The sequence below is a fragment of the Volvox carteri genome, assembly GCF_000143455.1.
Source record: "Volvox carteri f. nagariensis unplaced genomic scaffold VOLCAscaffold_3, whole genome shotgun sequence".
Taxonomy (NCBI): domain Eukaryota; kingdom Viridiplantae; phylum Chlorophyta; class Chlorophyceae; order Chlamydomonadales; family Volvocaceae; genus Volvox; species Volvox carteri.
In genome coordinates, this window is record NW_003307546.1 from 2,399,219 (window position 1) to 2,426,481 (window position 27,263).

At 60.0% G+C, this 27,263-nt stretch overlaps 3 protein-coding genes across 3 annotated transcripts; 2 read left to right on the forward strand and 1 right to left on the reverse strand.

The window, feature by feature from the left end:
• Positions 1–339: 339 nt before the first annotated feature.
• VOLCADRAFT_116060 (uncharacterized protein) lies at positions 340–13,559 on the forward strand (the record flags this gene model as incomplete). The annotated part of the gene is made up of 16 exons (XM_002946427.1): positions 340–499; positions 610–1,720; positions 5,164–5,222; positions 5,552–5,739; positions 6,064–6,163; positions 6,704–7,422; positions 7,963–8,156; positions 8,393–8,448; positions 8,745–8,828; positions 9,174–9,518; positions 9,982–10,343; positions 10,432–10,566; positions 11,062–11,162; positions 11,551–11,970; positions 12,034–12,197; positions 12,522–13,559. Coding segments are annotated over 16 exons (5,235 nt in total), but the record flags the coding sequence as incomplete, so codon positions are not given.
• Positions 13,560–15,860: 2,301 nt separating this feature from the next.
• On the reverse strand, positions 15,861–19,244 carry VOLCADRAFT_55730 (uncharacterized protein; the record flags this gene model as incomplete). The annotated part of the gene is made up of 6 exons (XM_002946597.1): positions 15,861–16,076; positions 16,404–16,810; positions 17,088–17,355; positions 18,285–18,400; positions 18,509–18,744; positions 19,138–19,244. Coding segments are annotated over 6 exons (1,350 nt in total), but the record flags the coding sequence as incomplete, so codon positions are not given.
• Positions 19,245–20,127: 883 nt separating this feature from the next.
• VOLCADRAFT_86804 (uncharacterized protein) lies at positions 20,128–26,590 on the forward strand (the record flags this gene model as incomplete). The annotated part of the gene is made up of 8 exons (XM_002946428.1): positions 20,128–20,355; positions 20,519–20,845; positions 21,068–21,133; positions 21,356–21,981; positions 22,222–22,330; positions 23,042–23,256; positions 23,536–26,026; positions 26,573–26,590. The coding sequence occupies 8 exons, from the start codon at positions 20,128–20,130 to the stop codon at positions 26,588–26,590; spliced, it is 4,080 nt and encodes a 1,359-aa protein (XP_002946474.1).
• Positions 26,591–27,263: the final 673 nt, after the last annotated feature.

Consider the following 27,263-nt stretch of genomic DNA (forward strand, 5'->3'; position numbering starts at 1 on the left):
CTTAAGGTTATTACACGTTCCTACTGTAAGAGTGACTCGGCAATCTTAGAGCTCCGTTTATGTCGACATGGAAATACAGGCACACTGAGTATGCTCGACTGGGGCAGAGGCCAAGCTCCAAAGCGATTATAAAGTGAGGCCACGCCGGCAACATTCGAACTGCGAGGCCGCATCTTGGGGATGTCCACGACTGCTTCCTAAAACGGACATTAACCGGCTGCTTGTACAGTACCATTTAATGCACATCTTGTATGATTGCGTAGGCTGCAGAAGGTGGCCATTAGGTTGTCTCTTCTTCTGTGTGGACAACATTATAGCACTTCTTGCGCCCTGTTGCAGGTGGCACGAGGAAAATGCTGTGAAAATATGGGGCGATCAAGCGGTAAGCTATCAGGAGACGCAGCGACACGCCAATCGGATGAAATGCAGACGTACCGGACTTCACTTGCAACGGCACACCAGCATGGACGAAGACGACGAGGATGAGGACTGTTATCCGGTGAGGAATCAATCATAGTCACACTAATTGCGGCGTCCTGTTGCGACGCAGCTTGCAAGCCAGGGTCCTTGACATCTCCTACATGACTCCTTGCGCGCATTCCCTAGCAGGACGGCCCCCATGTGGACGCCTCCGACAAAGGTGGCACGGAAAGCGCCAATGGTGGCGGCTGCCAGCGTCCCACGGCGGTAACATCAGCAGCAGACCGGCCGTCTGCCATGGACAGCGGCGGCAGCCGCTTGTCCCCAGCTAAGGCTCTCCCGCCGGCGCCGCCGACAGCGGCAACGCGCGTCAAGTTCGACGCGCATAGCGACCCGCCGGGAGCCCTCACCACCTGTTACATGAACACCGACAGTGACCTTCCTGCCCCCGCGGCGCCCTGCATCGACTTCCTCAATCGCTATGGCGATGGCGCCGCACAGCCCGATACCAAGACGGCCCCGTGGATGCACCCTGATCCCACTGCCCCACCCGGCCTCCCCCCTGGCAGTGGCGGCGACCCCTCCGAATCCCAGGATGGGATGAGCTTCTGTAACGCCGCCCACATGTCCTGCATGTCCTGGGGCTCCTCCTCCTCCCTCTTATGCGGCCCGCTCTCCGGGAATGTCGCAGGCTTTGGGTCAGTTCGGGAGCTCGAAACGAGCGGTGACTGCGGTTCTGGCCCCGGTGGCAGTGGCAGTGGCAGCGGCGTGGGCACCACCGCCATCGGCATGGGGTTGCCTTCCGCACTGTGGAACCGGGCGGCCAAGCGGACGCGCGACTCGGCAGCAGTGGTTGCGTGTGGTGGCCCGTGCCCGAGCGATGGCATAGGCAATGACGTTATGGCCGCCCCCAGGCATAGTACAGATCAGCTGCTGCAGCTGCAGCCCGAGATCATGTCGCGCCGCCCGCTGCCGCCGCCGCGGGTGAACCCTTTTGCGGAGGTCGCAGCAGCAGCAGCAGCCGCGGCCGGCCTACCGGCGGTCACATCCGTCCCTGCCGCGCGTGACGCCGCCGCGCTTCTCCTCAGCGCCGCCGCCATGGCCCCACCGCGGGTCGTCCCGCGGTTGAACCTCCGGGTTGAGCCCCCTTGGCTGCAGCGAGCCGGCGTCGAACTGGATGCGATCATGCGGGAAGTCGGGCTGTTTCTCGATGAAGCCAAGCCGACGGGCGTGCTGCCGGGCGTGCTTGGGCGACCCCGTGTGTTGTGCTCCAGCGATCCCCTGAGGCTGCCTGAGCCCAGTAAGCGGCGCAACCTGGACAGCATTCTACTCAGGGGGCTGCAGCGCGAGGGGGGCTGTGAAGCGGTCTGTGGTAATATCAAGCAGAAGCTGTATGGCTGATTAGTAGCTTTTCTTACTTTTCCTCAGAAATCGTAGGTGATGACGTTACAAACTGTATATTTTTGCTGCCGCTGGACCAGGCTGTGTAACGAATGAGAGCCGCGGCCCATGCTTGCATCTGGGTCATGCGTCGCTGGCTGTCAGGTCATTCATCCTACGTAGGGGGCCGGGGAGGAAAGCATGCCATGATGAGGGGTGCGGCCGTCTGGTGGTTGAGGTGTCCGCTGTTAGGTTGGCTGATTGGGGGTGATTGTCTATGTGTGGGGGGTAAAGTCTTGTAAGGTGGCCGCTGTGCGGCCTCGTGGGGATACGTGCAGGTGCGTTTGGAGCAGTACGAGCAGAGCGCGGCGCACTTGCATCTGTAGTTGCGGACACGCGGGCGTCTATGGCCCTTGGGTCCGTGCGTGGTGTGCGCCTGCGCTTCGCGCGCCTGACCACATGCCTGTCTGTTGTGCACATTTCGAGGCGGCGTGGCACGCGGCGGCGTGGCGGAGGATATGGTATGCGCTGCTTTGATTGCTTGTCCAAAAACGCCACTCTTGGCGCACCGTGGCTTGGCATATGCTTCGGGGGGGAGGGGACGGCTGGACGGTCACCAATAAGAATGGCATCACATAGTTCCTTTGGCACTGTAGTACAAGTGGGGGTGTTTCGTAAACTAACGGAAAACTAACGAATTTGGAAGGTTCGGAGGTATGTCGTGGGTGATTTTCGGCTGCGCGGCGCGACGGTGTTGATTGTGCTGATTGCTCGGAGCTTCTGTTGCGTTTTATGTGACCATGATGGCCTATGTGACCATGATGCATGATATGGTCCAGCAATTGAGTTGGATAAAAGTTCTGGGCCGTGTGTGGAAATGCCTGCTGACAATCTTGCTTGCTTTGTTGTTATCATTGCCGTTCGACGGAGGGCGATAATGCCCTGCGGCCCCCGATCTCCTGAGAGGCGCACCCGTAGGAAAAGCTTAATGTGTTGCCTCCTGTTTGATAATGCTCGATGAGGCTTTCCTTGGTTACCTGCGTATTGCTGGCGGGCAGGCCGAGTGTCCCTTACGCGCAAAATCCCGCTGGTATTGCGCGGACTTGCTTGCCTCCCCCACAGCTCGACAATCCTAAAGTAATATCGGGTTTCGGGTTATGTAGTAAGGTCCTTAGTACTTGAACAAGGTTAGAGACGCCTAAATTTTCGCCTGCTCGCTTGGCTCCAGTGCGCTGCGATGGAAACCGGTTCGAGGTGAGGACCAACATGGGCTGTTGGATTTTGTGTATGATGTTGCGGGGCTGCACTGAATGCGGCTGCTGCTTCTCTAGCTGTGCAAGATGAGTTTTAGGCTCTCTCCTTGACTTGACGGGGCTTAGAAGGCGGGTGGCTACCGTAGATTTATGGAAACGCTTATCGGGGTTGAAGGAGTCCGTCAGCGGTCAACGTCCGCCATACCCCCATTGAAACATTGTAGAGATGCTATTGATTGCTTAATGTTTATTAGTCTGTGTTCCGTGAGGAGCGTTTGGCTGGGGGGGTTGTGAAAGTTGGGGGACTGTAAAAACTGGGTTATTGTAAAGTTTTCGGAAATGGAAACCAATCTGCCACATCGCCGACTTCGTTCCACTGTTGCTCAGCTCCATGGTGCTCGTGCATATGGAGCGCATCCGATTCGCTTCCGGCCAGAGACGAGGGAGGGAGCTAGGCCAGGGCATGTCGAGAGGCTGTCTACCAGGCTTAGCGTGTCGTGCGCACTGGAGCAATTGTGCACTATTGGTTAGATCGGCGCGTGCAGAGTGGGCCTGGGCGAAGAGCGACTCGAAGCGTCGCCCGCGCAATGAAGCTGGGTTCGTGTAACCCCTGCAGCGCATCTTATGCCGGCATTCGGCAGGGCCGGCTTTGGTCTCCAAGAGCCGCCTAGGCTGCCCTGCGGCTTTCTCCGCCCTTCAGGGCCGTTCCCGGCTCCTCCCAGCTAACTTGCTTGCGGCGGGCGATGCGTGCACAAGCCGTAAACACCAACCCACGAGACTGGGTTGCCTGGTGAGATGGAAAATGCTAAGGGCTCATGAGTTACAAAAAGGGCCAAGGGTTTCAGCACGGCGCTAACGGTAAGGTTCGATCCATTAAACCGTTTAGTCGTACGCGATATCCTCGACACCAAGAGAATCGAGACCAGTCAGGGCGTTTAGCAGAAATGCAAACCTGGATTGGTATACCTGCCTTTTCCAATCATAAGTTTTCATAGGTTTCCGGAACGGAAGACTTGACGCTAAAATGGCGACCGACACCGAGACGGAGCTGTTTATGCCATGCCTAAAAGTATGCAAAGGGGGCGGCCGAAGAGGCTCTCCTGGGTTTCTTAAGATTCTGCTGGAGTTCCCGCCTTCGGTGGCCCTGGTTCCCTAACGACTTCTTGCCCCTACAACAGGTCAAGGCAGCGATTGGCATGAAGGAGTTCATTATGCTAGGGAAAGGTGCTAATATCATGGTGCGACCTGTGTGTCTGCTCATCGGCGAAGGTCATTGTGCACGAAAACGATTTTATAGGACAATGAGATTGCATGTTCAGGCCAAAGTATGTATGCATATCACCGATAATCACTTTCCCGCCCCTCGCCTGTGGCGAGCGCCGCACTAAAGGAAACCTTGAAATGTTTCTATGCCGCGGCTTGCCCCAGGCACCGTCTGTGGATTCAGTGGATGGGGTTAAGGGTCGGCGACTAGTGCTAGATGGTCCTCAAGATGTGCAAGCAGCGGCTATCTTCACCCTACTGCTGCGCCTGACCCCACCCGGTACGCAGCGGCCCGTGTCCAGTGCCGTGCTGTCACATGTTAGCCGTTCGACATGGCGAATCACTTGACCCACCGCAACATGTTATCATTCAATGTTGCCACTTGCTGCCGTTGTGATTATGCGTTTCGGGTAAGCTTGGACCTCGGGATAGGGCAGCGGTTGCCGCTAGCACGGTTGATACGAGTGCAGTGCTGAAAGCAAACGGAGTACAACGGGCTGCGGGGAGCGGGGACCTGAAACAAGCGGTCTCATAAAGCCGTACAGCAGTCATGCTTTGCGCACATATGCAAAAAGACCTCTGATGCAAAAATGCATAGCACGGCACCCGCCTACATTAAAACGTGGTGAGTGAGAGGAGAAAGTTCACATCTCTACGCGTGCTTCCCTTCAGTCTTTGTCTGTGTCCGGTGCATCCTTCGTTCTCCTTTCGCTGCCCCCATCGTGTCTGATGTCTGGTGCTGGGTGCGGCATATGTCCGGTGCTGGGCTTCCCACCTTTTTGTCTTTTGTTATGTAATCTCCTTGGATCCTCCCCGTCTACCTCTGGCGCCGTGCATGTGCATGCAGGGCAGCATGCCACCATCTCCGACCACACAACGAAGTGCTGGCACTACATCAGCCCGTCGGTAAGTCGGTGACACCGTGCGCCTGCTGGTGGGTCTTAACTCCCACGACCCGGTTCTCCCTGTCCTCCTGCCTTCACTCCCGTCACCTACCGTTTGTGGTACATGGAAGCCTCGTTCCAAGCCGACGAGGCCCTCCCCCACCTTCCATGCGCACAGTCCTCCTTTCTTACTTGCCTTGCGTCCGTGCGATCCCGTGCTCTTCCCCTTACTTCCTATCCACATAACGTTTTGCCTTCACACGCTGCACCGGGCCGATATCAACACCCGCTTTACGAGCAACTGGCTCACGGGTCACACGGCTCCCGCCCGTCGGTCCCATCGGTCCGTAGGGCTCACAGGAGGGCCCATTCGCCGCCCGCTCGCTGCTGTCGTGGCTGGCCAAGGGCCAGCTTCAAGGCAGCTTCTACGTACAGCACGGCCCCAGCCGCACATGGATGCCGTTGTGGATTCTGGCGAAGCACTTTGAGCTGCTGTCCAAGGGAGTCCAGGAGGGCAGTACGTATGCGCCGATGCCGTGGTGGGTGGTTATGAGCTGGGGGAGTGTGTGGTCAGTGGGTCAATGCGGAGGGGTGCTGATGCATATCTGGTTGGGATGCATATTGTTGTGGATGTGGGCGAGCGGTTGGAGGGTGGCTGAGCGAGTGAGTGTGAGGTGTCCTCAGTTGTCCGCTGTTTCGCTTTCATCCATTTTTCCGCACTGCTATATTATGCTCCGCTCCTATGGCCGTAATCTTAACACCTCCACGAGAGCGCCACATGCGCTCCAAGCGTTCACCCTACCGTTCGCGTGTTTTATCTGTTCATCCCCGCTGTCCGTGTGTTTATCCGTCCCCTTGTCAAGGCCCATCCCGCTCTCTACCGGCGACGATGACGTGTTGATGTCCGACGTGGAGGTAGCGGCTGAAATCGCACAGCTGAGGCAACAGCAGGATTTTTTGGAGGTGGGAGGGTGATACAGGCAACGGGGAGGGGAGTGCCTCGCCAGTTGCGTGGCTCGGGTGCTCGGGGCCCGGATTGGATGCGGGCTTGTGGGGCCGAGGCTGCAAGGTATCTCACCTTCTGCATGAAGCTATCTGCGTTGAGAGCCCTGCTGCCGTTTTAAGCCCTTTTATGCAAGTGACTCTTCGGCAGCTGGATATGCGGCTGCGGCTGCCTCGCTGTTACTGCGTTGCATCTGGCACCTTGAAAGGTGTCGGAGGAAGGGCTGAGCTCCAGGGGGCCTAGGGTGGAGGCCACTGAGGAGGGGCCGTCACGAGCCGGCGGGAGCCACATCGGTCCACTTCATTCGTGCATCGAGGTTTTGATGCACATGCGCAGACGTGTGGCCCTGCAGGGAAAGCCAGCCGAAATTTTCACAAAACATAAAGGGACCCTTTTCGGCGTGGACGAGCTCGTCACCCGCCGCTTGTGAACTCGTTGGGTACTTCTTCATCGTCACTAAATCCTCTGTGTTACCGGACCGTATCCTCGCACTCCTCCAGGCCATTGCGGAGGTGGTGTCCATGGACGTGGACTCGGTGGGTGTCACCGCGAGTGAGTGGCAGCTGATGACCCACGGGTCATCCCCAGGACGCCGTGGCGCCACCACGCCCGCCGCCGCTGCCCTGCTCTCCGCCGCCACTGAGCCACTATGGCACCTGCCCACGCCCATGGATTTGGATATCGAGCCGGAGGAGCTGCGACTGCCCACGGACTCTGAAGCAGGGGTGGGACAGGAGCAGAAAAAGGAGGCGGCCGCGTCGTATGTCCTCCAGGGTGTGGTGTCGCCAGTTCCCGCGCGAGGTGGTGCGTCAGTAGCAGGAAACTGGATGCGGTTGTTCCTGGTTGTGGACACCAACGTGCTACTGCGCCAGGACGGCTTGGGGCTGCTACAGCGGCTTCAGCGGCTTATTGCGCCGCGGCCGAAGGCCGCGTCAGCGGCAGGAGAACATGGCGGCAGTGGTGGCGAGGGCCACGACAGAGGCAGCAGTGTCGACGCTGGGGAGGGCAAGACTGTCGACGGCAGCGGTGCTGCGGCGGCTGCTCTGAGCTGTGTGGCGGTCATTCCCTGGACTGTGTTGGCGGAGCTGGATGGGCTCAAGGGCGGCCGGCACCGGCGCGGCAGGAGACCAGGTATATGGCGGGACTGCGGGCTGCGTAGGGTGGGGGTCCGGATGGGATATGCGAGTAGTGATGGGCGACTAGATGGACGGACGGACGGGTGCGTCCGTCCGAAGTATGGTAGGCGGCAGGAAGCACTGCGGTGACGTGCTTTCTGTGCAACTGCCATGCCTGCCTGCATGAGTTCTGGAGGAGGCTGTGCTGGAATAGCCGCCACGCGCCCGCACATGTCCCTTGGACCCCTACGTGGCCCTGTGTTTGGGAGAACAAAGCCTCGTGGCGGCCTGGAGTGGGGAGTTAGGGGCGTGTATTTGATCTCATAACCCCTTATATATTCCAGCCATGTAGCTTTGCCTTTGCACAAGCTAAAATACCTGCATGACGTGTGTACATGCAGTACATCTAAATCCCGACAACTAGGATCTGGATCCAGTCCTGATGACAGCCCATACTTGACGCAAAACCGCTCCGCACATGTTTTGCTGTCATATATGTTATGCTGGCGTGGGGGTGGTTGTGGCGCTGACTACGCTGGCGGTGTCCTCTTCATCGCTCTGTCCTGGTTGCGGCTTCTGGGTACCGTGCTAAAATATTTTTTGATAGCCGCCAATGGCGATGGTGGCGGTGGTCGGAACCGCAGCTCAGGTGGCGGAGGGCCAACAGGCAACGACGGTAGCAGCGATGACGGAGATGGTCGTCCGGTGGCGGTAATGGCGCGGAAGGCAGTCTCGATGCTGCTGTCGGCCATGGAGTCTGGGGACACGTTTTACCGCGGCCAGACGCTGCAGCAGTTTCGTGCGGCTAGCTGCCACCCTGGGGCAGCCATACCGCTAGGTGGGTGTGTGGCTGGTGGGTGGGGGGTTTGAGTTCTTGGGTTGGTGGGTGGGCGGGTGAGTGGGTGGGTGGGTGTGTAGAGTCCCATCTGTGCAAGGCATCACATGTGTTTGCACCCTCCTTCCATGGCAGAAACCAACATGCAGCTCAGGCGGGGGAGTAGGGCTGGCGGGTCTCTCAGATCTTGACGTCGCTTACGCGCTACACCTCCCGTTCACCGCACTGCCGCTACGCAGGTGCCAACAGTATCAGCAACGACGACAGAATCCTGCAGTGCTGCTTACACCTGCAGGTTCGTGGGGTCTATGGGGGGGGGGCACGGGAGGGGGGGGAGAATATACTGTACAAAGAATGCCACCTTGTAAATGGAAGGGGGAGAAAGCGGGAAGAAGGTTGGAGGGGTTGTGGCGTGCTGGGTGAAGCTGTGCTGAAGGGCAGGAACAGGGCCGTTGAAAAATTTAAGTCCTCGATGGGCAGCATCTTCACGCTATTCTTAAGGAACATGGCTCGTTGAACGTCTTGGTTAATTCCACAACCAGTCCTGCTGCGTGCGCATGTGCGTGCCAATGCCTGGTCGGTGCAATGCAGAGTGAGCTGTCGTCCATGGCTTCCACCACCGTCCGCGCCAACCGCGTAGCCCTGCTGTCCAACGACAACAACCTGTGTGTCAAGGTGCGTCAGGCCGGAGGGCGAGGGCGGAGGAAAGGCAGCAAGGGCCCGCAAGCCGGAAACACATACAAAGCGGACACCCTCGTTCCTTGCTGGTCGCAAGCCAAGCCCGTATCAATGATGTCCCCGCAGAGTTTGACCCACTCATCCCTCGAGCGACTTGCCCATTATACCAGCGCTAGGACCACCATTGTCGATGCGGCCCTCAGCCCCCCCCTTGGCGTGTCACGGAGTCTCCGGTCCCCATATTCGCGTTGGGCGCCCCCCGCCTCTGTCTTAAGGCCCGCATCACTATTTCGGCCTCGCGCTCCTGTGATAAGGGATATTTGTGTCTTTACATTTCTGCAGGCCCGAGTGTGCGGCGTTCCAGCCACCTCCATTGGCCAGCTCATGGCCCAGCCCGAATTCCCCAGTGGCGGTATTGGCGGCACCGGAACCGCGTATCGGAGCCGCCTGCGTTCACTGGACGGTTCGGTTTCGGGGCCGCAGCAGCAGCAGCAGCAGCAACAACAACAAATAGAGGCGGCGCTGAGGCGTCTGGCGCACCAGCAAGCTGCGTCTGTATCGATGTTGTCGCCGGCGACGGGCATGGCGAAGACGGCCGCTGTCGTGGATGCCGACGGCGACGCGGCCATGTCGGTATCGGCGCCGTCGTCGCCGCCGACTGCGGCCCCTACTTGCTCCAGCTCCCAGGTACGGCCCTAGGGGATGGGCTTCTGGCGCTGCGCTGCGGCTGCTATTGGTGTTACTGTTGCGAAGTGGTTTTGCTGCCTCACGTGTGTATCCACAGAGTCTTGCTCTGCGTGATGTCGCTGTCCTGATGTTTTCATAGCACATGACGGCCATTACGCACGCACACACGGAGGCGGTGGCCGGATGCCCAGGAAGGTGGGGCCCTATCATCGCCCACCGCGACTGGCCGTCCTTCCCCTCCTTTCCCTGCTCCTACAGCCTCCTCGCTCACTGCTCACGCTCATACAGCCGCTTCACTTTATATTTTCCCACGCACATGACGTGATTGTGTATGGCATGACCCGCGCATAAGCCCGTAGCCCGTCTCCATCCAGACCCCTACATCGGCGTCTTTGAGCCCCACTTGCCACCCTTTCTTTTGATTTATCTTCTCCTGCCTTATCGCAACCGGACCTTACCGCAGGGCGCTCCGAGCGCCCCGGCCTCTGGTGGCGCTGTCAGCGATACGTCCGGGCCCTTTGTCGTACGAACGCATGACGTTTTGCATGCCGCCAGTAATGGCCCGCTGGGTCTGGCCCGCAATACTACCGGCTGGTCGGACGGGAACGGCTTTGGCGACGGCGGTGGTGGCAGTGGCGGGGGCGGTACGGCGGGCGAGGCGCTGGTGGGCAGCCTGGTGGGGGAGTTTGACCTTGATGAGGCATCTGACCCGCTGGTTTCGGCGCTACACGCGGAGCTGCAGCGGTTGACCGTGGCGCTAGCGCCCGTACTGCGAGACATCCTGGTGGAGGAGTACGAGGAGCTGTGGACGGGAGTTGTCGTACGGTATGTGAAAGGCACCGCCAGCTAGGCGTGTCGTAATACCCTCGCCATCTTCCCTGTTTTCCCCTTCGCTTCCTCGTCCCGTCCTCAGACCCCCTCCCTGGAGTGGTGCTGACGTGCTGGAGGTGCTTCACCGTCACCTGGACAGCGTGTTTGTGGAGCGCATGGGTCGGGCCTCGGCTCGGCAGCTTAGGCCGATGCTGGAGGCCATGATAAAGGACGTCAGGTGCGGGGGGGGGGGAACTCTTGGAGGTGCGGCCGCGGCGCAATCACTGCTGCTGAGACAGCCGTCGCCGAAGCCACGCCTTCCCGGGGTCTTTCAATTGGGTTTTAGCGCTTCCTGAGCGGCTTGACCTTGCGGAGTGGGCAAAAAGGGGAGTCTAGGGGCGGTGTCGAGGCGTCCTCAGCAGCCATGCGGCCGGTGCATGCACTTTCCCCCACCCCGTACCACCCGTCTCTTTCTTGCACACAGCTCAGTGATGCCAGTGTTGCGGCGGCCGTGTTTCTCTTGCTTTCCCCACCCCACCCCGGACTTCGTCAGTCTAGTCGCCTCTGCACTTCCTCCGTCTCTTTACCTCCCCCCAACCCTGTTGTGTGGTTCGTTTGTGGTTCGTTCGTTCGTGGTTCGTCTTTCCCCCCAACCCCGCTACACAACGCAAACACGGCGCAATCGCGGTTCATCATCATCATCACCATTATGTGGACGTCCCGTGCGTTGTAGGTTTTTCGAGCGGGGCAAGGGGCGGTCTCGCCGCGATGTGCGCTACCTCAAGGTGGCAGAGGACTTCAGTCGCGGGGTGTCGGACATCCTGCAGTCCTTCGGTGAGCAGCGACACCAGCGCGTGAAGCTGTAGGCCAACATCTCCAGGAAGGCAGCAGGAGTTCGTGTATGTGTTTCGTGGTGTGCTGCTGCGGTGACAACAGGGGCGACGGCAGCAATAGAACGAAGGCTGCCCTTTGTCGTCCCTAAGCTTGGAACTTAATGTTTTCGTTGATTCCTGGTTGGGGCTGAAGTTGGTTGGGACTGATCCTCACATGATTCGGTCCAGGGCAAGCAGGCGATTAAGCCCGGGTGGGGGCAATGATGAGGTGTTGTCCTGGTTCCCGTATCTTATACAGGCCCCTGTGTTAGGGGAAGTATTGGAACGCCAGTGAGGGTTGGGGGTGGGCAAGGATTTCCCATCTGTCTGCACGCTAACTGCCAATGCAGGTGTGGCGCCGCCGCCCGCGCCACCCCTGCCAGAGGCCCTGCTAGCGATGCGCGGCGGTGTGCTGCCGTCGTTGGCGTCCTCTGGCACCAGACGGGGCAGCAGCAGCGGTGGCGGCATAATGGGTGGCGGTGCCGCCGCCGCTACGTCCGCCAACTTACGGCCTGACGCTTACGGCACTGGCACTTACGGCCACGGTGGTGGCCGCGCTGGCGCAGCACATGCGGCAGCGGCAGCCGTGCCGCGGGCTGGTGGTGGCGGTAGCGGCGGCAGTGGTAGCGGCAGTGGAGGCAGTCAGGGGCAGTCGCACACCCTGCACCCAGCTGCAGTGCGGGCGGCTGCATTGGCACAATCCATAGGGCTTTCTGTCAACCTGGACGGCGCGAAGGCCCGCAGAAGCAGCGGCGGAGGCGGAGGCGCAGGTGGGGAGCCCAGCTCCACAATCGCACCCCCAGCCCCGCCAGCCTCATCGGCGGCTCATGCAGCCGCACGAGCAGTACGAGCAGCGGCAGCTCAGGCAGCGAGCGGGGCGGCGGCTGCGAGTGCAGAGAGAGCCACTGGCGCTGCGGCGGGGAAGCGCAATCAGAGCAACGCGGACCCGGGTGCTAGGCCTTCGGCTGCTGGTGTCGCTGCGGCTGCGGACGTTCAAGTGGGTAATGGGTTGGGATGTCTTAGCGCTCACGGCGTGATGTGTGTCGGCCGTTTTTCGACAAATTGGCATCCGTGCGGAAGTAAACGGGAAATGGTTTTGCGATCGAACCTTCAGCTTATTGAACCTTAAGCAGACTATGCGTCTCCACAACTGAATTGGCTTGAGTATGCTGAATTGTTGGTCGCCCCTCCCTTGCCCTGTGCCCAAAATCATTTTCCGCGCCCTGTGTTTGCCGTTCCTTGTGGATTGATATCCTTGTTGACATCTTGTTTCAGCCGCTTCCACCGATTTGCCCGCGCTGCCCACCGATTCGCCCTGCAGGCCAAGCTGCTAACCGCCGCCGCTGCTGCTGCCGCTGCTGCTGCCGGACCTGGCGGTGACCCGCAGCTGGCCCAGTTGCTGCAGCAGCTCATGCTCGTGCAGCAGCACACACAACAGCAGCAGCAAATACAACAGCAACAGCAAATACGAAAGCAGGAGCAACAGCAGGAGCAACAGCACCAAATGCAGCAGCAACAGCAGCAGGTTGGTGCTATGGCTCCTGTGCAAATTATGCGTGCTGTCAGCGAAAACGGCTTCCACAGCTCGGCTGCACAACTACAGTGGCAACAGCAACAGGCGGTAATGCTGCAGCAACATTGGCAAATGCAGGCGGCACAGCAGCAGCAGCAACAACAGCAGCAGCAGCAAGTGCTCCAGCGTTTCCACAGCGACCCGCCACCGGCAGCAGATGCCACGGGGGACCCCGCCGCGGCGACACTGGCCTCCCTTGCGACCATGTCCAGCGTTCCGTTGGAAACCAACCAGGCCACCCAGCAGCTGACGCAGGCTGAGGCCACCGCGCACCAGCTGCAGCTGCTGCAGCTCCATCAACAACAACAACAGCAGCAACAACAGCAGCAAGCGGCAGCGGCATGGCAGCAGCTGCTGGCCCAGCGCGCGGCAGAGGAAGCGGAGGCACGGAAGGCCCACGCTCAGGCCCAGGCGCAAGCTCAGGTGCAGCACTTGGCGCGCGTCTCCAGCAGTGGCGGCGTCGTCCTGAGCCCCACTGGCTCCATGGTGATGAATCCAGGGGGCCCTCCCGCTCCCACAGCCGCCTGGCAGTCCCTTCTTGTGGAGACCCATCAGCGTCAGCAGCTGCAGCAGCAACAACAACAACAACAGATGTTGCTGCTCCAGCAGGCTGCTGCTGCGGCGGCGGCGGCGGGGGGTGGTGCGGCCGCTGCCCCGGCGCTGGAGGGTAGCGCCGCCGGCACTGCAGCGACGTCGCCGGAGGTGCTCGCACTGCTGCAGCGGGCGCTCTTTCCTGAGCAACAACAGCAGCCGCAGCAGCATCGCCAGCACCACCATCAGCAGTAACATGCGCTGAGTCAGATAATCGGTATTAGGGACATCACTTTGCTTCTGGGGCTTAATTGCCTAGATGATGTGGCTGGCGAGGAGGCAGCCGGCGGGGGACTGCGGACGGTGCGGGTCGGGTAGGAGGGGGGTTCAGAAGAGCGAGGTGGTGGATAACGCGCTTGACTAAATCCAAAGCTGAGGTTGCACGATCTGGCTGATTCCGTTTGCTTTGCTGAGAGATATGCTTTCGCATGTTCGTATGCTGCCCGTAGCGTTTCGTTGCGCGTGCTATGGCAGGAAAGCATGTGCGAATTGTTGTTCTGTTGCCGAACACGCGTGGCCCTCGTTTGTGCAGGAGTAGCAGTGTGAGTGTGGTTGTGCGCGAGAGGTGGCTTTGTCCCTTCCAGTTGTTGTCTGTGTTGCCATGTCTGCGTGTCTGAATTAGCTAGAGGTACACAGTGCCGATTCGTGTGTACTGGATCAAACCGATTCAATAGCGATTCCCCTCAGAAGGCGCTGGTGTGCAGGCAACAGCTAGGACAGCTGTCATTAATTCCTCATAGCTTTAACAGCTTCCCCACCAACGACAAAGCGTAGCGTAGCGTGGAGAGAGAGTTGTTGGAATGTCAAGGGTGGCAAGGGTCCAAGACGCAGCGCTTTGTCGCATACTGACCATCGACACCATAGCTGCCGCCAGGCCTTAAGTGCGTCCTGTACCGGCCTCATGTCCCACACATAAGTTCGGCAATACAAGATTTACATATCGTGTACCATTCTTTAACATGCAGTTTAGATACGGACCCCACATGGCCAGCCGTACAAGGGTTCTTCTGGTGCTAGATTGGCCCGAGGACGAAATAGTGTGTTACCCCTGCGGACAACCGCTCGTATTCATGATACCGCTGATGAGGAACGAGTACATGGGTTGCTACCACGGGCCGATTGGTAGGGTCTAGAAGGTACTGACATATGCCGTATAGTTGCTTTGCTGACGTTTTGCTCTTGGTGTTGCGCCGCCTTTCATGAGCAGGAGGGTAGAAATTGGCCAGCGACACGCAGGTCAGGTAGGCATTCAGAGGCATTTTGAGGTGGCCTACTAGATCTAGTCGAGGCGGTCAACATTGTGCCACAGATGCGACGCAGTGTGCACTGTCACAAGCACCTTGCGCTGGCCGTGCCGTACGTTTACGTGTATGTACCGTATTGGTGTATGCATGAACTCGTGCGTGATGTGCGTGAGGGGATGTAACAGGACGGTTATTAGCCACGGCTCTTTAAAGAAATGCATTAATGTGTTTAGTGTACGTCTACTGAGAAGTGTGGGACACTGAGGAATGAGCAGGTGGATGACATGAACGGATAAATCGGCTGAGGAAGTGGGCATGGAGCCTATCACGTGGGACACCCGGCCATTCATATCGAGACCTCGGGGGAATTTCATTCCACGCCCCAAGGAATGTGGCAGTCGCTATATGGCAAGGGGGCAGGTGCCCAAGCTGCTTTCTCCGTGCAGCTAGCGAGCACTGCATGCTTCCATCTACCGTCATTTATGTGTGTTACGGTGTTTTTTTGTCTGTGCTTGGACAAATCCGGCAAACTGCGGATGTTTGGCCGTTGCCTTGACCCTCCGAGACTGAGCAAGCCAAGGAGAGGTTCTTTGGCGGTGTCGTTGATACGCTCCTAAATATGTTGTTGGAGGAGAGGCAAGCTTTACCACTGCGCATCCTTCTGAACGTAGCAGTCAGCTTATGTCGTCGTTAACGTCAAAACGCAGTGCTCATCCTCTCAGTCCCGGTTTTGCACACCAAAAGCAAGCACCTTCAAAGCGCAGACCGCAAGGTATGCTAGCATGTGGACAAGAGGTGGGGTCCTTGGCACACAACGGGTATCACGGAGCCACCCTTGCTACTATGCAGAAATGGGTTCTGGGCAGACTCCAGAGCCAACGCGTATGCCACCAACAACGATATGGCTGGGTGTGCGGGAATCGTCGTCTGGGCCCATTGCAAGAGACAGCGGAGGTAGGCGGAGCGCTCGGCAGCAGACCTAGCCCCTGACCCTCGTAGCCCACCCTTTCCCCATCGCGACGTCTGCGTAACGCTCCACGTATCACCTCCAAACCCCACACTGGCGACGACAGCGGCTAGCTCATGGCTGGTCCTATACAGCCACTAAGGCCGCACTCCTTCCCGTCGCAACGCCCATCTCGCCCCACCAGCCCGCGGCCGCACGACACGCGGTACAACCCAAACCCTCCCCCCACGCCCAAACGTCCCGTGCAGCTGTGCTCCTCCTCCTCCTCTCCCTCCCGCCTCACGACTACATGTTGGCCGCCTTGAACAGGTTGAAGCCATCTCCTGCAGTGGATACCAGGAGTCCGGGTATCTGCGGGTGCCAGTGGAGCTCCTTGGGATCGCTCTGGCCCGCGTGGAGAAACAGCAGCTGAGCCGGCAGGTCCTCGGGGGCCGCGGCGTTACCCTCGGGCGCCAGAGCAGCCTCCTCCTCGGGGTCGCGCTCCAGCGCCAGATCCCACACCTGCGTGTGCACCCGAGCCGGGCCGGCCATGGAGAATGTGTATCATCCAAGGAAGAGCAGAACAGAACTAGGATCGCGTGCCTTGGACCTAGAGTGGAAGTACGGCCACGACGCGTTGGGAGCCGTGGGTGCAAGCAGCTTTACAACTGGGGCTATGAAGAGGGGGCGCGTTAAATGCACAGGAAATAGTGATATGTGTGTTGCGCGTATTGATGGCCTCATCCAGTCATTTGTGCGTATACACGTAAGTGTATATGACCCTTAGCATATCGTCTCCTTTTAAGCCCTCAGGCCCCTAGCCGCCGGCCTAGCCCCCGACCCACGCACCGCCAGTTGGTTGTCCGCTGAGCAAGACGCCAACATGCTGCCTTCGTAGGGGCACCACTCTACACTCGTCACGTGACTCCGGTGGTACGTGAACTGGGCCACGTGGGCAGGACCCGCAGCAGGGTTTCCCCCGCCAGAAGTTGCCGAAGACGATGACGACGACGCAAAGGTGCGCAGGTCCCAGATGCGCAAGCAGCCGTCGTCAGCGCCCGACGCGAGCATGTACGATACGCCGCGGTTCCAGGAAATGACGTTGACGTCGGTGCCGTGCGCCTCCGCCGCCGTCAGCATGGGCCGTCCGCGTTCCCTGGCGTCCCAGATACGGATGGAGCGGTCGGTGCCACAGGAGGCAAACACCGTCTCCTCTGAGGGGCTCCACTGGAGGTCCTCCACAGCCCCCTCGTGACCTGGACAGCGGACGAGGTACATGGCGGCGAGACAGATACATGGTGGGAGAACACGGAGAGAGGATAACAGCTGCGGGAAATGGAGCGATCTATTGCTCCTTTCCCTCCACCCTGTCTGTCGTCGTCCTCGTGCTTCTCCTCCTCCTCCTAAAATGGTCAGGGAAGCAAGCGAAGGAAGCACAAAGAGCCCCAACCGTCGATTTCGCCCTTCCGTGAACCCCCCTCCCCTCCCCCTCCCCGGCGTCCGGAGAGCCGCCTTACCACACGCAGCACTCACCCACATGCGCCCCGCCAACCGACCACTTCCCCCCTTCCGAGGGCTCCCACACGTGAATCTTGTGGCGGTTGTCGCCGGAGGCCAGCCGACCAGGCCGCGCCGACGACCAGTCCAGCGCGAAGCCCTCAGCCGAGTGACTGTGTGTGGCCAACGGCCTGAGTTCCAGCGGCTTGCCCACACCGCCTCCTTTGCCCTTGGCGGTGGCAGCAGTGGGCTCCGTCTCAGCCGCCAAATCTGAAACCAGCTTGGAGCCGTCAATGAGCCGTACCTGCGAGCATGTTGGAGTGTTGTGGAGATGAGGTGGGTCTTCAAATGCAAACTGGGGCGCGGTGGGTTGGGACGATTGCGCGTGGCTGTGGCGCCTCTCCTATTGCGCCTCTCCCCCCTAACTTCCTGCTGCACAGGTCACCTAAGCCACCCTCCCTCCCGCCCCGCCTCTTGCTGCTGCTCCTGGTGTCCCTGATGTTACCTTGCCTTCCTCAGTCACTGCTGCTGTACTGCTGCGCCGGCGATTGTGGCACCAAGAGGCATCAAGTGTGTAAAACGCGATACAATTCTCAATCAAGATTTTTTGGTGTCGTGCAGTTGCTGCACAATCCGACGCATCACGTGCGTCCCGCAGACGGTCCCCCTAGTGGTTCTGTGTCTCTCTTCACAACCTTCACATCCCATAATTCCCGACCACTTCCCATCGTTAACACAGCACGACCGCATGTATCAGACAATTGCGCCTTCATTCACTCACTGCCCAGACCCGCTCCCCCCACGGCCCTTGCCCGCAGCCTGCTACGGCCACGATATCCCCCTCCCAACCACCGCCCTAGTCACCACCACTCAATGACCAGCACAGCTGCGTGCACAACCAATCCCAACCAGCACGTAAAGTTACGCATGAATACCCGGCTCCGAAGCCACCTCGACTTCGTGGAGAAAGATTGACATATAAAGTTACCCCAGCCCAGACACGACCCAATTGGGATTCAAAATCCGCTCTCTCACTCCATTCAGCCCATGCCGACGTGTTCTGTCCGATTGCAGCAAACCATTTCCCTCTCTCCTCTCTCTCACGAGATCCTCTTGGACCCCAAAACACCAAAATCCACCCACACACCATATAACCGGCGGTGCCTCCACCCACCCACACAGCTCCCTGCCTCTGGCCAACCCCTCCCCCTTTTCACCCGCCCCAGGACGTACCTGCCCGTTGTCACCCCACACCGCCACCAGCGCCGGCTGCTGTGGCATCGCCCGGACGCGATTCACTCCACACGGCATTGCGATGCGGCGGTAGTGAAACGTGGCGGGCAGCTCGCCTGCAGCCCCTCGCATGCGCGCCTTGCCCTTCCTGCGCCCTTCTCCAGCCTCCTCGCCCATCTCCTGATCGCCGTCGCCGCCCGCAACCGGCCCCTCCTCGCCGTCACTGCTGCTGCCCTCGCCATCGTCACTACTGTCGTCGTCATCATCGTCAGAAGCGTCCGAGTCATCGTCGTCCTCCGCGGCTGATTTCTTGCCATGACGACCTTGCCCCAACTGCGCCAGTTTAAGGAAGGCAACGTAGTTTTGTCGGGCGGTTGCCGCCTGAGTGCCACAGACCAGGTAAACTGTATGGGGGAAGGAGCTGCGTGGCCCGCCCAGGTCATCTTTGAGGATATCGAAGCTGCGGGGCGGCAGGGGCAGTGGTTTGGTCAGAACGTCAGTCACCACGAGGATGGGAAGGGTATGGGCTTCTGCTGTGAAGCCGTTGGAGGATGGCGCGGACTGAAATGACGCAGCCCGGTGTATGCGCGGGTGGATGCCCGCGTGCGGCGGACTTAAGGAGAAGGGGTAGGATAGTGATATGGGTCAAAAACGTTTTGGGACGGAAAGGCAGCGGATGAAAGGGAACCTTCAGCGTGGGAGTGGAGGGAAAGCGGAGTGGGGAGCTGGGGGAGGCGGGGGCTCCAAGCAACTAAAACCCTGAACGGTGCAATGACTAACTAGTACTCCCCTTCGTGCAACCATGTAAATGGAGGAAGGTGGAAGGTATAGGCGGGAGGGGATAGCGATTTACCTTAGGCATGGCCAGTCCACTTCGAAGCGGTGCAGGCAGTCGTACGCGGTTGGGTCATAGGCCAGCTCCTCATCCTCGTCCACAGGGTCGATGCCCGGACGCCACACCTAAACGGGATACGATGAGGACCACGGAGGTAGTATTGATACGTGCATCAAGCGACATCGCGCTTTGTGGCTCAGTGAAGGCGTGCGTGAAGCGATGTCGCGTTAAGCCTGTCGCCATGCGCCGCCGCAAAGCGATGAGGCGGTCAGGTTTACGTACCTTGGCATTAGATGTAGACGGATCATCATCCAGTTCCATCTCCTCCTGCTACACAGGGAGACAATTTTGACTCTGTATGCGCTCAAGTCCCGAAACGGCGGCTCGCCACCCTTCCTACCTTTTTCGCTTTGAGCTTTGCTTTGGATTTAAGTTTAGCTTTGGCTTTCTTTGGGTTCCTCATTTTTTAATTAGCAAGGTACTTCCAAAAACTCCGTCTTCCACCAAGGGAACAGAGTCGACCAACTATGCGTCCAATGAAGTCCAATTTTAGCGTCCTAAACCTCCCAAACGGTCAGCGGAAGCATACCTGCACTATAAGGGTTGGGTACCAAGGCTATAAACAGTTGGAACTGTCGTATCACGTTTAGTGATGTAACGGCACTGTTCCATAGTCAAAGGCAGTGCTCTTTATCAGTGATAATTTTGTTATGCTGCGTATGCAGATCCCACAGTATGATTGTGCCTCCACTCCGTTAAAACAGCGACAGCTGTCTTTACGAGTAGCGTCAGTATGAGGCAGAGCCGTTCTTATGCGTCCCAACAGGTTTTCAATATAAACTGCTCTCATTCCCCGCTATTAAATATAATTAACAGCCCCTATGGCCATCACCTTGTAGGCCCGCGTGGCAACGACTGCTCCAGACGTTGCTGCCCTTGAGCTCAAGGTAGCAACCACGAAGGCTATACGCTGGCTTGCTATTTGGTAGCGAGAGTGTGCCATGATTAATGTCCGTGCAACCTGGTTGTTCTTCGCTTTGGGTCACCTTCTCGGGCACCCTTGACCGAAACATCCTTTGCCATAACGTTCAACCCAAACCAAATTTCCCTAAAAAACGGAGATCCTACCGCGCACCCCCGCTTTCCGCTTCTCATGACCAGCTAATAGACCTGGCCAAGCTGGTCCGCACAGCGCAGGAATGCCAGCAGCAGAGCGACATCCTCCGCGGCTTGCAGGTAATTCACGCGGAGACTCAGGCTTCCCTAATCCAGACCAGCGGCTTTGGATAAGCACACAAACCGTACAAGCACAGCACGCAGCGCGAGCCACGACCCTCTTTTTCGCGTAACTATATGGCACTGTCTTCTTTTCCCACTCTGCGGCATACTTATTCCTCAGGACCAGCAGCTGGCGGAGAGCATCCGGACACTGCAGCTCCAAGTACAAAGGCTGCAAAACGCCGTGTTCTGCAACGAGCGCGACACGTACTGCAGACAGCCCACAAGCGGCTGCGGCGGCGGAGGCCCTGCCGTCGACGCAGAAACAGTTAAAGTCGCTTCACGGCAGGATGACGCGGCCGCTGCGGAGGCGGCTGCCGCTGCCGCACCAGCATCAGGTGGAATGGCAGTGGCCGCGGCGGCATCGGTGCAGAAGCGGGAGAGTGAGGCCATATTGCCACTTGCGTTGTGGAAGGACGAGCTCCAGATTGTAATCTCCCGTGTGGAGGTGAGGGAATCCGGGGTGAGGGAGCGGGTTCCGTGGGACAAGGTCGGTGGACAGCTACGGCCGCGTGGACGGGTAGCAGGGGCAGGTAGAATCGCGCGTTTCCACTGGAAAGACTCCCCTTCACATCCGGTGTAGCTGACTCTCGAGTCACGCCTCCCATGCGAAGGAGGGGCTCTGTTTGAACTTTGTCAACCCCGAACCAAATCTCTCCGGCTGTTGTAGGCGCTGGAAGCCGAGGTAGCGCGCGCTGCAAAGGAGGTCCGGCAGGTCGAGGAAGTCCGCGAGCAAGTATGTGTATATGTGTATGTATGTACGTACCTACGAACCTTATGTATGTATGTATGTATGTATGTATGACTTAGGTTACACTGTGGGCCGCGAGAGCCGGGGGCCGAAGCCGAAACACAGCGCAAGGGTCGGGAGCACACAGCACAAGTCGGTTATGTATGTATGCATATGGTATATGGCATGCGTGACCACGTGCGTCTGTTCATGCATGCCTTGGGGGAGGGACAGGGCGGCGACTGCGGCGTTTGCGACTTATCTGTGTTTGAAGCAGAGGCGGGGACGCGGAGGCCGAGCGCGGACACCGGCGGGCTGGTCTGCGGTGGAGGCGCCGCCGTCCCCGCCTTCAATGCTGCGACGGTGGCCAGTCGTAGTGGGGAGGATGCTAGGGAAGCAAGAGATGTGGAGGAGAGGGAGCATCGTGCCGGGGCGGGGCAGGCGGATGGCACCGTGAAGCATGCAGAGGCGGCGGTGGCGGATGGCCACCGTGTGGGCAGGGACAGGGATCTTGGGCGGCCTGCATCAACACCAAATGGCGCCCCGGAGGACGGGACACAGGTGGCCCCAGCTGGCGGGAGTGGCTCAGTGACGACGGTTGTAGCGGAATCAGCGGCTGCGGGGCCGGCGGCGACGACCAGTGGCCGTAGCGCCGCGACGGCAACGGCGAGGGATGCGAATAGTGCCGCCCACTGCCCTCCTGGACCCGGTCCTGGAGGCGGCGCCTGCACAGTAGGGCCCGGTGCTCTCCAGCAAGGGCAGCAACAGCACAGTTCCTACAACCAGGACCGTCAGCAGCAACAGCAGCTGCAGCTGCCTCTGTTTCCGGCCGAGCTGCAGCTGGCGGTGGAAAGGTGGGGTGGTTTCACTTGAATTGCTTTGCAAGGAGGGAGGTGATCCCCATGGAGGATGCTGCCGCGATCCCGACTGCCTACCCGCAGGCCGCCTCCGTAAGACACTGGCCATGCCACATTGCACCCCAGGCCCGGCTGTTTTACCCGACCTGTCTGCTGACCGCACACACACACACACACGCGCGCGCGCATACACACACACATACACAAACAAACAAACAAACAAACAAACAAACACAGGAGCGCCCGGGCGGCAGCGGAGGCGGTGCTAGAGGCGTGGGAAGCGCGCGGCGCGGTGCGGGCGGAGGCGGACACGGCACACGTTCGGGCGATTGCCGCAGAGGTGCAGGTATGCATATCGCACGAGTGCCGAGCAATCTGTTTGGCGGTGGCTGGTAGTATGCGCGCGGTACTGGGACGTATAGTTATTGGGTGTTGTGTAGGGGCTCCTGTCCACCGGGGATTCCGCTGAGGGAGTCCACCACAACAACAACAACCAGCACCGCACTTTACGACACGCGAAGCATTGTGTTTTGGCCTCGGCGGTGCTGCTTTCCTAACTCATGGCTAGGTGTCACTTATCACTCCAACACTGCCTCAGCCCCATGTGCCTGGGTCCGGTGGGGAGCTGCATTACACGCGCCTACGCGCACACAGCACCGCGTCCATGCGTCTTCTCGTGCACTCGTCTTACAAGAGCGCTGGGTTACTGTTGGCAGACATGGACTACGTCGCCGCAATCCGTACGCCGCCCTTGGACTTCCGCCGCCGCAGCGTCTGAGCCTCGCACATCAGGCCCTGATGGGCCCCCTGGAGCGACTGGGAGCGCTGTGGCCTCGGCTGGAGGCGGTTCTGGGAGTCATGCAGCCACCTCGCGCAGCTGCCAGCGCAGCAGGCACCGTCGCTGCAGCAGCAGCAGCTGCTGCTGCTGCTGCTGCTGCCACAACAAGTTCTGGTAGCAATACTGCTGCCGCTGCTCGTACCGGGAGCGCAGCCGTCCCTGGAGCGGCGCCAGTGCAGCCCGCCGGTCATGACCCATGGATCACGGCCGGGGCGGCAGCTGCCCCTCCGGGGCCGATGGTTGTTTCGGGGCGACTCGCGGGTCATCATGTTGAACAGCTTCCGGAGGCCCGAGACCACTGCCAGTGTCAGTTGGCTCGGCAGGCCCGTGGTCGGTGTGAAGGGCTGGAGGGCGCTGTGGCGGCTGCACGAGGCGGTCCGTTGGAGGCCAGGCGAGGAGGGGACGTGTCGTGCCTCACGGTGGTGTAAGGGATGGTGGGAGGAGAGAGTGAAAGTAGGGGACGCACCAGAGCACTACATGAGTAGCTGTCCTGATGTGGACCGGAACTGGGCCAACATGGATCGCAACAGAGAGGGAGAGGCTTGCGTGTCTTTGGCAGTGTTTTTTTTGGCTTCGGTGGACGAAGTGATTTCGCCATTCCCTAACCCCGTCTCCGGTACTTGCCACCCGTCCGCCGCTACATCCCGCCGTTAACTGTGCACCCGCGGTTGGCTTCACCTCTCCACTTCCGCGATTGACTGCTCTCCCCGCAGGCAGCCATGTCCGCCATGTATCATCATACCCTGTGCCGCACCGGCCCCAATGCCGCGATTGGCTGATGGCGCAGCATCTGTCCCACAGGAACAGAAGCCAACGCCGGCGCAGCAGCCAACGCAGCTGCAACAACTATGCAGGCATCAGCTGCCGCTGACAACGCCGCCGTCAGCCCCCCCACCGCCAGCCCCGCCGCTGCACCACCACTACCAGCACCAGCGACGGCTGCCTGCGGCAGCCCTGCCTGCTCAGGCCGTTCCAACGGGCTGGCCGACGGCGCAGACCTTCCCGGGACCCCCTCCAAGCACGGGGAGCCATTATAACGCAGCTCCGTTGCCCGTGGTCTCCCTTGCGGAGCTGTCAGCCCCGTCGTGTGAGGCCCCAGCCATACCGCCTCTCCCGGCCCCTCCGGCCTGTCCGCAGCCAACGCTCCAGCCGCAACCGTCTCAGCCAGTGCTATCGCATGTTCAGTTGCGGCAGCCGGTACCTGAGACTCCAGCAGCGCTGATACGGACCAAGGCCGCAGCCTCCCTAGAGCAGCGGCTTGCAACTTGGGGTTACGATAGCGGCAGCAGCGCCGTTGCTGGAGCCGCTGTCGGTATTGCCAACCGTGATGGGGACCCAATGCTGCTTGTAAACGACACGGCGACGGCCTTAGGCGCGGCGGCAACTTTTCAAGGCGTGCGCATGGAGCTGCCGCCGCTGCCCATGTCACTTCCGCCGCTACTGCCGCAGGCGGCACAGGAGCTACAGCCGCAGCTGCCTGCCGCCACGGCAGGTCCCGACGGCATCACGGTCGCCGCACACCTGCTCGCACCTCAGCAGGTTCAGTTCCTAGCGCAGACACAGGCGCTGCCTCAGGCTGAAAGTGCAATACCTGGGACCAAGGGTGCACTTTTCTGTCCAGAAAAGCACGAGCCGGATGCCGATCCGCATGGAATGTTGCGACACAACGAACCAAGTGCGCCGGAGCGGTCACGAGCGCCGGCACTCGCTACAGCCGTTATCACGAGCGGCGCAGTAAGCGCAGTCCGCGGCGGTGGCGGCGGGAGCAGCAACCTTCGCCCACCGTCTTTGCAAGTGGCGCCGGCAATCCAAGCGCCAAACGGGGAGCTGTCGCTGCTGTCACAGGACGATGTACTGCTGTCATCCCCGCCGGTAAGGCGGTGTACCTCCCAGTTAAGCCCTCACAGCGATGTGGCGCCGGCCCGGTACCGCTGCACTGCCCTGGGCTCCATGACTCGGCGTGGCGGCGGCGATGCCGGCACCGGCGGCGGCGGCGGCAAAAGCCGCGGAGGCAGCGGTACTGCCGTGGCCACGGCGGCCAGGGGCTTAGGTGCATGGCGCCGTGGCGGCTTATTTGATCAAGATGATGGCCTGAGCCGCTGGGGCTGGCCAAGCGACGAGGACGTAGAGGAGGATAAAGGGATATGGGGTGACGAGGAACGTGAGGAGGAAGAGGAGGAGAAGAGGCGCGACGCCGTTGCGCGTGAGAGGGCGGCTGCAGCAGCTAAGCGACTGATCAGTGCCCAAAGACGTGCAACGGACGGGGCATCTCCGTTGTCCGGGACTCATCAGGGTGTCAAGTCCGAGCGCAGGGCCACCACCACTGTTGCGGCCGCGGCTGCCAGAAGCAGCACCAGCATCCTGTCCCGTGCAGGCATTGGCATGGCGGCTGGGACTTCGGCGTCTTCTGCAGCGGCGGGCAGGCAGGGGCTAACGGTTGGTGTAGGGCTTGCGCGGTCAGCCTCCGCGACCAGGCTGGGGCGCGGCGGGGGCGGTGCCAGCAGTGCTTCGCCTCGTGCGTCGCAAAGCGCCAGACAGCTGCAGCAGCAGCCTTATCACCAACACCAATTCCATAACAATGGAACCGCGGCGGCATCGACATCGGATGTAGGGCACAGCCGCTCCGGCGCCTCTGCCGTACCCACCAGCACTGCCGCAGCCACATGCAAAAAGGCGACGAGGATAAGCCGCGCGTCGGGGCCGCAGCCGTCAGGCCGAGCGTCGGCCTCGTTCGGCTTCAATGGCATCTGCACGGATGATGCAGCGTTCGGCAGCGGCGGCCGCAAAGGCGCCGCTGCGACGCCGCCCCTTAAGCGTGGCGGCGGCGCACGCAAGGTGCTGAACCGCCCCAATCCAGAGCTCGATTTGTTCTTCTCGAGCTGCAGCAGCGCGACAGAGTCACCAAGGACTTCACCTTGGAAGCGGAGGTGCAGAAGGCCAGGGCCCAGCGCTGGTGGCGCGGACGCGGCGACACCCATCCATGCACTGGGCCGACGGACGGGTGGCCCTGCAGCCGCTGTCGCCAGCAGCCCGAAGGGCGCCGCGGCACCGGAGGACAGGCGCGGCAGCAACGGTGGAGGGGTTGGCGGCAGCAACCGGCACCAAGGCCCCGGCAGCCCGCTCAGGCAGGCGGCGGCTGTGGCTGCGGCAGCGGTAATGGCAGGCAGCAGGGCCAGGTTGCAGCTGACACGTGGCAGCATAGCGGTAAGGCACATTTTGGCTGACATGGAGCGTGCCTGAGCCCATGCGCACGCGAGTTGGTGCACGTGAAGAGGCCATGTCTCGCCCATGCTGGCTGTGTCGAACCGGGTAGCACTCGACAGGTAGTTAGACCGTAGTGGTACGCAATGCAGCCCTACAAATTAATCGCCAGTAGATGTTGAGGTGATGCCGTGGCCCTGCTACGCGGCCCAGCGGTATATTGATAATGTCTTGGGGTTGGGGGAGAGTGGGGTGGGCGGTCCTCTTAACTCGTTCAAGGCTCGGAGCAGTGTTCAGTGCGGACATGGATAAGGGGCGGAAGTTCTCTCAGGCGCAGCAACTCATCCGGTTTCAAGCTCGAAAGCTTAAGTAGCGTCTGTTTATGATCGCTTGTTGGTGTAATGCCCTTAGTTGGCAGGCCATCCTGTTGTCGAGCCTCTCAGGCAGCATGATGATTCCCCAAGGGAGCGCCATCTATCGCCACGCGGGTCAGCAGCCGTCGTCTATGCTATGGCTCCATTGCCCTGTGGCACAGTCTCCTGCCCGCAGTCCCCCACCGCACGTTAAGTCACAGACAGCAGCAGATGCAATGACATCAACAGCAGTATATGCAGCATGTGCTGGACAGCATTCTGGAATTGCCGCCGTCCTGCATTCATTGGGGTCCATTGTAGCACCGTCCATTCCATTCGTTCTTTCATTCATTACTTCGGGCATTTTCGGTCCGTCGCGAGCTGGCCCTGGGCTGTTATGAGTGCAGAGTGGGAAGTGCTGCTCGCCTGGTAACACATGAAACCGCGATCTGTTGGATTGAGCAACATAAAGTCAAGGTCTAAATGTGGCAGCTGGTACAGTGTTATGTGGTGGAGCTTATGGCGTTATAAGGAGTCGTGGCCCTCCTGCTTGCCCGCCTGAGCGTACCTAGCTGGTATGGGTGTGCTGCTTGGCAAGGGTCTCAAGGACCGGTGGCATCGCACCTATACGCCTCAAACTTCCCGGCTGATGGGCGCGCTTTCACGTCATCGTCGACGGGGATGGTTGACGGTGCATTCCAGCTAGGAAAGCAGTAGCAGGCCGATGCCCGTCACCCAAATTTTCCAGTTGCCCAAGCATAGACATTAAATATTACAGTGAAGGTGGAGGGATATAGGCGATAGCATTCCATTAGCCAAGTTCGTAACGTGCTGGCTCACCGGTTACCGGCGTCCCACCCCAGGAGCTGTACAGCCAGCTCAAGAGG